General features: G+C 44.1%; 1 protein-coding gene across 1 annotated transcript; it reads right to left on the bottom strand.

Moving 5' to 3' along the window:
* Positions 1 to 3,281: 3,281 nt before the first annotated feature.
* mastl (microtubule associated serine/threonine kinase-like) lies at positions 3,282 to 10,032 on the bottom strand. Its single transcript, XM_036520184.1, has 10 exons — positions 9,940 to 10,032; positions 9,727 to 9,815; positions 9,212 to 9,318; positions 8,620 to 8,785; positions 8,219 to 8,391; positions 6,566 to 7,723; positions 5,897 to 6,035; positions 4,425 to 4,538; positions 3,969 to 4,070; positions 3,282 to 3,592 (listed from the first exon to the last, which is right to left on the bottom strand). Exons 1-10 carry the CDS (start codon positions 10,008 to 10,010, stop codon positions 3,435 to 3,437), a joined length of 2,277 nt encoding a protein of 758 aa, XP_036376077.1. The 5' UTR covers positions 10,011 to 10,032; the 3' UTR covers positions 3,282 to 3,434.
* Positions 10,033 to 12,177: the final 2,145 nt, after the last annotated feature.

The raw sequence follows: 12,177 nt of genomic DNA, 5'->3' as shown, positions 1-12,177 counted from the left end.
ATCTTTGAGGCTTTCTCACTTTTTCTGCCTCCAGTAGGCAGTTGTTGGCATAGGAGTAGTACTGTCTGAAGCATGAATAAAGTTTTCATAAAGCTTTTGGAGCCTTTTCTTCTTGATGTTGTGCAAATATGTTAATGCTTGTTGGAAAGTATAGGTCTTTGTCATCTTTTGGACAGTGTTTTTTTAACATTGGTATTGTTCCCAATGAGTTGATTTGTTCTTCACAAACATGTCCGACTTGTGTTTTGTTGTTCTTTTTCTGCTGAAAGGTCAGGGTTAAACAGGCATGGTTGCAGGATTGCATGTGGAAAGTAAAAACGTGTTGGGCGAGTCACTGGCCAGTTTTACTTGCCTGACACATCAGGCAACTGACAATTCAGCACAAGTTTAGCATTTCAGTTCACGAAAGACAGTTTTACTGAGCCCGCCTCCAAGCAAACACATCAGCAGTTGTGTGTTCTCGTGTGTAAAACAAGATGGGTAACATGAGTTACTGTGACTGACCAATCATAACTTAGCTCTTGACCAGTAACTAGCTACATTACATTGTTGTCATTTAGCAGATGCTGTTACCCAGGGCAACTCACATAGGTCAGTTTTATCCATCTATACAGCTGGGTATATACAGAGGCGATTGTGAGTTAAGTACCTTGCCCAAGGTTACAACAGCAGTGTCCCAGTGGGGATTCGAACCGGCAACCTTTCAGTAACGAGCAGTGCCGCTTACCACTACACCACAATGCTGCCAATATATGTGTAACAATATGTGACAATGGAAATGGACTAAATTAAACTACCTAGTGTCAGAGTTCTCTAAGGTGCACAGCTATTTTTCTGCCCTGCTGCCTCTGGCAACAGCTCCCAGTTTGGAAACTGTTGCTCACATCTCATCACCTGCAAGAGGATGTAGTGACTGAGTTTTGTCATTGAATATCATGAAAAATAATTATGATCTGTGCAAACACCCTGCAGAAAAAAAAAAGATTAAAGTGCATTACTCAGTTACAAAAATAAAAAGAACTAGCACTTCTTAATTTGTGTAAAAAGACTTTAATGAATCAGGGAGGGGGTCCTCACCAGTTTAGTTTCTTACAAAGGCTTTGTTCATGTTGCATAAAGTGAGAGAAAGAACCGGCAAACTGTACATTTTACAAAGCAATGGCATTACAGGATGGCCTTCAAAGGATCTTCAAAGGTACACATTTTGCTGTTTTTTTTTTCTGTGTCAAAAGCGATTAAAAAAATGTGTTAAAGTAAAGAAATTAATTCCAAAGTGAAAGTGCACTACATAAAAGTACATAAAGGAAATCGTGTTTTGCTTACAGAAAATCACAAGCAAAATTGTCTATTATTTACAGCTTTCCATCATCCTAATGACATGCTTACAAAATATATTTTAGAACACAGCTTAACAAAACTTTGATCCTCAGCATAAATTTGACTGGCAGTACACCTGCAAAGGTTACTAAACAGAAAACACTCGACTTAATACACATAACGTGTATCAGCATAGGCAGTATGACTAACTAGGAGGCATGTTCAACTGAAATGATCAAGATCCGCTGTAAGAGCACACGCTCCCTTAAGGCGGCAGTGTAATGAATCGGGAGACACGAGGGTCAGAGCTGACTTTCTCAAAATTACACACGCACTGAAACTGAAAGCACTGGGAAGGGGTGCTGTGTTTGCCATGTGATTTTTGCCGCTTGCTGCTCTTCAGTGGCCTTGTGCATTCAGTAAACCAACAGGACTCGCAGCGGTTTTGCCACACAGTGGGAACCATGTTTGCCTCAGGCTGTGGTCAGTGCAGTTCCCATAGATGTAGATATTCGCACAGCATTAGAGGGAGTAAAACAGAGACGATGGCTCCGTCACTTGTAGAAGGCTAAGCATGTAATGACGTCAGCAACGCCTGCTCTCCCTGTAAATATCAACACTGGCATCTGACTGTCACAGTGGACTTGTGACAGAGAGGGTGTACTCATTGTTATTATTCAAATGGGAGGAAATGTTGTTCCCGCCTCCAAGTTTTTGCAAAAGTGCATCCTATTTGATGAAAAAAATGAAAAAATGATAAAATTTTGTTTTCAATTGTGTAGCCTTTATCGCTTTGTGATGCAGGTGCACTCTATTTCTTATATAAATGCGCACATATATAATTTAACAAATCCAATGATGATTATGCCAGTTTGATATTTTTTCCCCTTCACTCTCAGTCATTTGCAACATGGTATTTGGATCAAAGACATTCTTAAGAATATTGATATTTATTAAGACAGATGTACCACTCACATGAAAAATATTATTCACCTCTTTTTTTCTTAAAATTAAGGAAAGAAAGAATTAGGAAAGGATAAGATCCCACATGCCACAATCCATTTTATTTTCAATTTCACTATTTTTTATGAAAGTATCAAAGTTTATGAAAGCATTAGTGTTTTTATAATATTAAAAACCCGCCTTAGAATAGAATGTTTACCAGATCAAACCAGGACAGATGTGCATGCATTTGGGCTGGAATTTAATCAGACACGTAACCATCCACTAGTTGCTTATTATAAGCCTGATATTAGGAGCCGATTTAAAAGCAAGATGAGAAAAAGAGGCAGCAAAACTTCTATCTGCCAACTCCATTTGGTTTCTCACTTATTTGTCACTAATTAACAAATGAGTCAAGCTCTCTAACTGCTTGCAAGATCATACCCATTAAAACGTCTTTTTCTTTAATTCCTCAACACTTGTTTCAAACAAAAACAAATGATTCAAGAAGATAAGTCGGTTCAACATTGAAAACGAGATAAAATGACTGCACTAATCACAAAGGTTTAACAGCTATTTGGTGAAACCTGCCTCTAAACCAAGACACCAAAAACCATGAAACAAAAACCATGAGACTTCTTCAATAATACTGCCTTGCACATTTTAAAACACATTAGACAGGCATTACACAGAACATGTATAAATACAAACAAAACTGCTCTGATATTTTATACCTAAAACACTCAAAAACAATTTAAGTGTTTAAGTGTTTGAATTAATTTTTAATATCACTTCACACTCAGCATATATTAAGGAGTTAGTTTAGTGTTTGTTATTAAGCTATTTGAGGGCGTTCCTCTTTGTAATAAACACATTTAAATATGTCTCCACCGAAATAAATACAATCTCTTCTGCATATACTTGTATGCCACACAGTGAAAGCTGGGTTCAGGGAGAGAGCGGCAGAGGAACTCTCTTCCACTCCCCAGGGTCTCTCTCACAGTGGTCATTCCAGGGGGCAGTGCACAGTGGGTATTTTAGCTGGGAGGGTGAAACATCTGTCCGTTTTCACCTCCCTTGTAGGGCTTTGAGATCTTCTTACCTCCAATTTTCAAGATCATTGTTGCTTGAGAGGAAAGTGAATATGGCAGCGGGGGGGTGCATCCGCCACCCCTCTACAGGCTGAACCCTGAGACGGCCAGGTGCTGGGCGTTGTTCCTGGCCTCGAAGTAGGAGGTGTCCGTCTCGTCGACCGGCTGGGGGATGAACGGCATGGGCTGGTTCTGCAGGTTGTCCCAGTCCAGGCCTTCGAAGAGCGGGTGGCCTTTCAGCTCTGAAACACATTCACGGGAGATCCGTGTAAGCACACCCTGATCGGAGCTGTCCTGGCGGCTGTGTGGTGCAGCCGTTCAGGAGGCTGGCCTCATGACACAAAGGTTGTAGGTTTGATTCCCACATAGGGCACAGCCGTTTTACCCTTAAGCAAACCGCCTAACCTGAATTACCTCAGTAAAATATCCAGCCATATAAAAAGATATGCCAAAAATGTAAGGCACGCAAATTTCCCTAGATTGGGGTGTCCACTATGGAAATAAATGTTTCTCATGGGACACAGCATATTCTAAAGAATTTTTGCTCTACCTGAAGGCACTAACGAGACTCCCTTAATGAATAATGCTGAGTGGCGCAGGTAGGAAGTGTGTGCTCACCTTTGAGGCCTGCCCTTTTTGTCATGTCCATGGTGAGGAGGATTTCAATGGCATTCCTGGAATTAGGAGACAGCTCCTCTTCACCGTCTGGCCAGGGAATATCTAATATACACAATGAAAAAGCATTTATAGGTGTAATTCACCAGGCCCTCCACTAACAACTGGAATACATGCAACTGCACATTTCGGTGGACTGGGAACTCTCTAAGGACATGTTGTGGTAATACGTAGTTGCCAATGCAGTATATAGTATAGTATAAAAGGTCATTTTAATAGCAGGTAGCAGAAATACTGCAAGGGATTCACGAGGGACTGCGTTATACAACTGCATTAATCAGTCACAAATTCCAATTTCAGTTTCATACAGCGTCTTGCTCTGCACAGGCAGCAGTACATTTTCCCCCCAATACGCCCGCGAGGTAACCCGCACCGTCGGCCGCGGCGACAAACCCCCACCTCTGTTGAGAATGTTCTGGAACACGAGCTGCGGAGTCTCGTCGTTGAAGGGGGGCACCCCGGTCAGGAACTCGAACAGGCAGACCCCCAGCGCCCACCAGTCCACCATGAAATCTGAGGGGAAACGGGGAGAAATGACGCAACACGGCCTGTCACGGGCACGCCACATACACTGTGCCACGCTCTTAGGTAACGGTTAGACTGTGCGCTTCCTCTGCAGCGGTGAGAGCAGCAGCAGCGTTTCCCCACAGAGTTAGGTGCAAAGAGAGGCCCGAAGCTTTGTGAGAGAATCATACAACCCAAATCCATTATGGTCTTTAATGAACGTGACTGCATCGATTAACGCTGAAAGCAGTTAAAATAGTTCCGCTCGATACAAAACTATTTCTGCCGCCTTTGATTGAGTATAAATAAATGAGTTAATGAATAAAACGTTAATGACTCATTTTATGGACCCTTTTGTGTTACACATTGCAACTTAACTTATTTTGATTTAACACAAAAAGGTCTGATAAAAATCACTCAAAGTGTAAGACATTCATCTAGCTGAAATGGTTTGTAGTTTTATGCTCAAATATAAGCAGGACGACAACATTTGAAAGCTAAATTCAATTTTCGCTTTCCAATTTTCAACTATTATCAGCTGGAAAAAAAAGCAATTTTTGACTTCATACATAAATAAAATATTATGATATTCCCCTGTCCCTATACTGACAAACAGTCCAATTTAAAACGGTTCACAGAGCTCAAAAATAACCTTTTTTTAAAAGTAACAAGGATTTCAGTTTAAGTTTTTTAACCCCTGAAAGACAAAACCAGTCAAAACCCCCACAGGACAAAGGGCAGAATAGCCAAAGCCAACTGGAGGAGAAGTACAGGTCAGACAAATCAAGAGCACTGTAGCCCATGGAGCCATTCATTTTGAATCCTTCCAGAGCCTGACTGAATGCCAAACACGTTCACAGAGAAGAGAAAGGAAATAAAGCTGCTGGCACATGCGCCAAACGTCCGCGGTTTAACTGCTCGTGGCGACAAATCTGGATTTCTGACACACTTACCGGGGCGAACAGACCCTGAAACTTAAAGAGAGGGATTGTTAAACAGCTTAACAGTGCATGCCACAAACGCAACACGGCCACATGTGATTAGAACATACGTTAACACGTTGGGGCCAGGGGTCAATTTTCAAACGTCATACTGAAAGGTGTGAATTATTGTTCAGTATTGTTTAAAAAAAAAAAAAAAAAAAAAGAGGGACCAGAGGATAGTCCCTAACAGAGCAGAACACACTGCACTGCCACAAAAGCCTGGATATAATGCAGACTCAGAGTAAAACAATCAGCTCTCTCCTGTATAACTCATAAGGTTCGAATCTAATTTACATTCGCTCTCCAGGATTAATTAAGTGCACACAGCAGATTTTTGTCTCTGAGATGCCCCTCTCCCCGGGAGACGGGGGTGGCCTTGCTTACCGTGAGGCTTCCCCAGGAGCAGTTCTGGAGCCAGGTAGTCGGGGGTCCCTAAGAGGGGCCCCCCTTCGACGGGCGCAGGCCCCCTGCGGACGCTCTTCGGGGTTCTGAAAGGGGTGTGAGAGGTGGTCTGCTGCGGCGTCTGAAAGAGGAAGAAAAATCCCCAGCAGGCTCATTTCAGAGTGGAGAGAAGAGAGGTGGTTTTATATGCAGATTTTATAATGCAGAAGGATGGTGAGTCTTTGAAACTGTAAAAGCAACACCATAAGTGCTCTTGATGTTTTTTTTCCAAATTCACCAACTTGGCATAAAGCAAAGCAGGCTCTACCATTCAAATGGCTACGGTGGAACGATTTCTCGGGAACAGCCTTCAAACGTGTGAAGCATGCAGGTTCTCCCTAAAGGAACTTCTCATGTGTCAAAACTGTTTCCTACTAAACTATAAAAAGATCTAATCTAATCTAATGGTATAACGCACTCATTATCTCTACCAGCTAGCTTGTACCTTGTCTGGCCAACCATAGAAACCTGGTTATGCAGCACTTCTAATATTGCTGACTCTTTATGGCTTTACTTGTTGTTGTACTCTACCTTACTTGTAAGTTGCTTTGGATAAAAGCGTCTGCCAAATGAATAAATGTAAATGTGAATAAATGTTCTCCCTCCGCTTACCTGGTAGAGAGAGCTGCAGGAGCTGGGGCCCCTCCTCCTCTGCACCGGGGTCATGGCAACGGAGGAGCTGTGGTAGGAGGCGGAGGTGGACGTCTCCATGGTGTCCACGGAGACCAAACTGAGCCGGGAGCACCCGGACATGTTGGACCTGTTGATGGAGCTGCAGTAGCTCCGGAAAGCCACCACGTTCCTGGGCTTCAGGAGGGCGGGGGAGCTCGCTGGCCCGCCCGGCGGCGCTGAGGAGGGGCCCCCTCCGCCCGCCCCCCGGGGGACCCTAGGATGGCCCTCGCCCTCGTCCATCTCCTCCAGCGATGACGACGGCGACGTCAGCGACCCGCCCCGAGGGGCGCCGCCAGGCCCCGGGGCCTCCCGGAGGGGGGTGGCGGAGATGATGGACATGTCCTGCAGGGAGCTGTCCGAGTCCAGGCTCAGGCTCCGCCTCAGGTCGCCGTCGGACGTCAGGCTGGAGTCGGACCCCGTCCCAGAGGCGGCAGCGGTGTCCTCGGACGGCTCCTCCAGCTCGCACAGCAGGTTCTTCGCCACGGGGGCGGGGCTGGACCTCTTCGCCACCTGCTGCTCGGGAGCCTCGCACCCCAACGGTTCCCCGCCGAAGCTATGGAGCCGCACCGTGGCGAACACCCCCGTGAGGCCGGTGCTCCTCTCCGGGACCTGGCAGCTGCGCTTGTATTCCACGTCCTTCTTCTTTGCCTGGACCTCGCTGTAGTCGGGACTTTTCTCGACCTGCTCGAACCCTCGTTTCACAGACGGGGTCAGCTTGGGAGTCGGCCAGGCTGCCTTTGGCTGGGTGACCGCGGTGGAAGACTGCTCACCTGCAGCAGACACAGCTCCCCCTGCTGACGGGGCGGCTTTTCCCTGCCCGAAACTTTCCGGATCGTTGAACTGCAGCTTGCTGCCTTGAGCAGCATCGTTCTTGGTTTTTCTGGAAAATTCCTCAGAGGTGAAATCCAGCTGCCCCCTCTGAGTACGGGCGCTCAGGTCGAGGTTGTCCAGCGTAGCCAGAGCGGAGTCATGGCCCGGTTTCCTAAAATCGTGGCCTGTCTTATCTCCAGGCAGCTTTGAGGTAGTAGAGGGTCTGCCCATTCTGCCAATCACATCTCTCCCGTTGGGGTAAGGGAAGTTCTCAACCTCTTCCATTTCCTACAAAAGCAAAATCATAATTATAACCGCCAACTTAATACATCTACATAATTATATCTGCACAAATGGCATTACTCAAAGAACATGACATTTTGCATTCTGTTCAGACGTCAGCTATTACTCACACTCTAGGCTTTTTGAGTCCTGTATTTATAATATTACAAGAATAATTGCCTTCAAAATAAAATGCTATTTAACAATTAAATAAAGAATGTTATGCATTTGCTGACAATTACCCAAAATAACTACAGCCGTGAGAAAATGGATTTGTAACACTGCTACGAAATCATCATCGTGCATGAAAGGGTGATGACATATGTATTCTGAAATAAACTACAATACTACAGCTTTCATGTATCACACCTAGCTATAAACACACACACCTCTACTTACTAAGGTATTAATGTTGAATTTTATATATATTCATTAATATAAGGTATTAATGATGAAAGGCATTGCTTCAGTCAGGCGGGCGTGGCTGCACAGGTAGCTCACCTGGGCGTTCTCCCACAGGGGGCTCACGCAGCTCTCCGAGTCGGAGGTGGAGTGGAAAAAGCAGGACTGGCTGCTGCTGCTGCTCACGGTCTCAAACCTCCGCCTGGACTTGAGCAGCCTGGGGGTCAGGCTCTTGGCCAGAAGGCTGGGACTGAACATTCTGTTACTGGGGCCTGCGAGGAACACAGATAAAGAAAACATAACAGCATTCAACGATAGCTATCAATCATCAACGCCCGATTTCTGTGGCCTACAAAACCGCTCTCTCTAGGGACGGAGAGGAGTGCGCTCAGAGATCAAACAGAGCTGGCCCCCTCTCCCCCGGTTGCCATGGAAACCATTCGGAAATGGCGGCGTTTTTTTGGTTTTATTTTTCTTCCAACGACGCCACTCACCGGAACCATGCAGCGCCCGCTCGGAGGAGAGCGGGGAGAACAGGTGCTCCTTCCTCTTCCTCAGCACGGGAGAGCAGTAGGACCGCCTCCGCTGCTCCGCCCTCCCGCACGGCGCGGGGCTCGACACGGCCGAGGCGCTGCTGTGCCGCTTGCCCTCCACCGCCGGGGTGTTCTTTCAAAAAAAAAAAACAAAAAATTTAACAGGTAATCTTTACAGGTGAGACAGCACAAAGGGAAAGAAAGTGGAATTTCCCCCAAAATACTGGCACAAAGTACTGCAGAGGTAGTGCAAGTTGTTCAAAATAGTGTCCTTTAGCAAGTTATTTAACCCACAATTGCCTCAGTAAATATCCAGCTGTTATGAATGGATAAAATTGTAACCGCTCGGGATAAGTGTGTCTGCTAAATGACTGTATTGTAGTGTAATGCAATATGGTTGTCACAAGAAGTCAAATTGCCAGTATATACATGTTCAGAAAAGGCACACTAACTGTTCATTCTCTGATGTCAAAAATGATCATCTATGGTTTTACTAAAACACTGGAATGATGCTGTGCGCTGCTCACTTGAAATGTTGGAAAGCAATCATTGTACTCACGAATCCAAGGGAGCTTATCAAAGACAAGACCTGGCCTGGAGTGCGAAAATAATCCCGCTTCGGCTTCACTAAGGAAGGCGTCATCAGGATATCCATAAGATTCAGCTCTGAAAGAAACGGGACAAACATTACCGTTTATAAACCGCTTCAATGTTGGAGCTACATGAGCAGTCTGCTTGGAAAAATGACCATTATAACCCCTTTCAATTAGAGGGTTGATAATTGCTTTAATTTATCTTGAAGACTACCAATGTGCCACACATGAGCATTCCAGAAAATAAATTCAGTTTTAAATAATACAATTATTTAGCGTTCACACAAAGATTAGGCATTTTCCATGGTTTTAAATAACACTTTCAGGATAACTGTGCAATTTGAGAAACACGTAAGTAGCTGCACCTATAAGACTGGGCTACCTCAACGATGAAACTGTAGACACAAATATTTAAATTTTGTGATTTACCATGAGCCCAGGTGCTAATGACTGCGCACATCCCCTTTACTTCCATACCTACCTCGATCGAGCTTGACTTTGGAGAGGCCGAAATCTGTAAGCTTGATGTGACCTTCATTAGAGACGAGCATGTTGTCCGGTTTCAGGTCTCTGAGTACATTAGTGGGGACAGACAATAGGGATTGAGAGACAATAAATCCAGCAGTCGTAATACAAAAATGAAAAATGTTAATGTCATCCGAGAGGGACAACAGATGAGGTCAGATTCACATACCTGTGGATGATTCCGTGCCTGTGAAGATAGTCCAAAGCAAGTGCCACCTCAGAGATATACTTGACAGACATGTCTTCATCAAAATAGCCATAGATATGAAGAAGTGATTTGACATCTCCACCAATAAGGTATTCCATCACCTGCCGGGGGGAAAGGTTCAGAAACATACCTTACTGAAATAATAGTCTTCATTTACCAATTGGAAAACAAGAGGGCACAATGGTTTAAAACATTGGTTTCCCAAGCTGAGGGGTCTCAGAGCTGATGCAAAGGGGTACTAAGTTGCTCGTAGCAATGTTTAACAAAAACAGACCGACTCTTTGCTCGCTTATCTTGAGCTCTAATCTGTTTATATTCAAAAAGGGGAACCTTTTCCCCCTCCCTCACAGGCCCCCCAGTGGTGAAATGAACTACTTTCAACCGTCAGTGCTGCAAAGACACCATCCTCTGATTAAAACCTCACCCGTAAAGACTTCACCTTGACTCTCAGAATTCTGACACACCCTTGGTATGTGATCACTGCCCAAAGCACTGCCTAGATCTGGCATACCTTTTAAAAGAGCTCTCATAGACTAGAGTTATGTCTGGTTTTAAAATGTCATTGTTGGACTCTATGTGCATGTCATTACGGTGTAAATCTATCCAAATACATTTCATGCTGTATGCTCACATTTTATCACTTGATTGATAAATGTAGGTTTGATGATCATTTACTGCCTGTTATTGGCAGATCTGCACTTGTATTATTGGTGCTACTGTGATATGCACTTTAATGCATCTGTCAAACGGCCTTGTAAGTTTCTCTGAATAATACTGTCTGCCGAAGTAATAATTATCCTTTACCGGCAGACATGGCTTGAGTCTTCTGGAGACTGAAATTACGTTTTCCATTGTAATTTACTCTGCTGCTAAAATGAGAAGTTTTCGTTTAGGGCAATCTGCTGACACAGAGAGAGTGTCCTGAAAAGAACATTCGATCACAAGAGGAGCTTAAACGAATCTAAAAGGAATCCTTCCAGCCAGACAGATTTCCTGTATATCAGACGCTGGAGTCTACTTACCAGATACACTTTTGTGGCTGTTTGAAGAGAATAGAACAAGTGCACGACAAAGGGACTTTTGCTGAGAGCCAAGGCATCTCTCTCGGCCTTCATCTGATCGGTCATATTTTTGTCGACCATGTCCGCCTTTTTCACCACCTGAGGAATGACAATCGACCTAGTTTAGCTAGCTAATAATGAAGTAGCGAGGTTTTTTTGCTTGACAACTGCAAAATGCAACGTGACAGAAGCCCATAATTACAAATAGGTATTGACAGTGATAACTAATTCTCAGACTCTCTTATGAGCTCGCAAGCTAGCTAGCTAACTTGCTAACAGGGTAACCACGTACCTTTATCGCATATAGTCGGGAATTGCATTTTTTTCTTGCAAGAAAAACTTTTCCAAAGGCACCCCTGCTGATAGGCTTCAAGACGACGAAGTCATCGATTGACGGAGGTCTGGGAGCCTCGGGCACTGCACTGATTCGGCAGAGAGTAGAGCCATCAGGTTTTTCGTCTCCCTCCATAGCTCACACGGGTTAGCCAGCTAGCTGGCGAGCTAGCTAACGTCAAAATATAAGCAGATAATCAAATCTGTTTCTGAGGCTTAACCGAAAAGGATTGGAACAGCCAGCTAGATAAATACACTGAATATAAGAAGCTCGTGTATTACAGCTTCCTACAATTCGATGCCTTTCATTAATTTTCTCAGCAAGGAAAAGCAATACTTTTTTTTTCTCCACCACAAAAACACCTGATTAGAGAGTGTTTTGAAAATTTGAAATCCGCTCCAACTGGGGGGGTCCTACGTGACGTGTGTCTGCCAGAAGACTGCCTCTCATTGTAAAAATAATTACAACCATCTAAAGATCGTGTAAAATGTAATTTTTAAAAATTAATAAATGCATAAATATCTCTAAAAATAAAAGTAAAGGTACAAACTGTAGGTCAGCTTTCGACGTGGAACAAATATGTTTGGCATCAGTTTGGTCACCTAGTCAGTGGTATCATGGGAGGTGCAGTCCTCTGTAATTGCAGGAACTGGAAGTTCTATTTTCCATTCGCCACTGCTGGAAAGTATTCATCATTTTATGATTCATGATATTGACGTAAAATAAATATGAGATTGCACTACAACTTTTTAATTGACTTTATTTGTTGTTGTTGTTTTTTTTTTTCACGAGGTCTTGTTGGTA

The sequence above is a fragment of the Megalops cyprinoides genome, chromosome 2 (genome assembly GCF_013368585.1).
Source record: "Megalops cyprinoides isolate fMegCyp1 chromosome 2, fMegCyp1.pri, whole genome shotgun sequence".
In the NCBI taxonomy this organism is placed as follows: Eukaryota; Metazoa; Chordata; class Actinopteri; order Elopiformes; family Megalopidae; genus Megalops; species Megalops cyprinoides.
The sequence above is the reverse complement of the archived record's forward strand: the minus strand, read 5'-3'. Positions and strand labels throughout refer to the sequence as shown.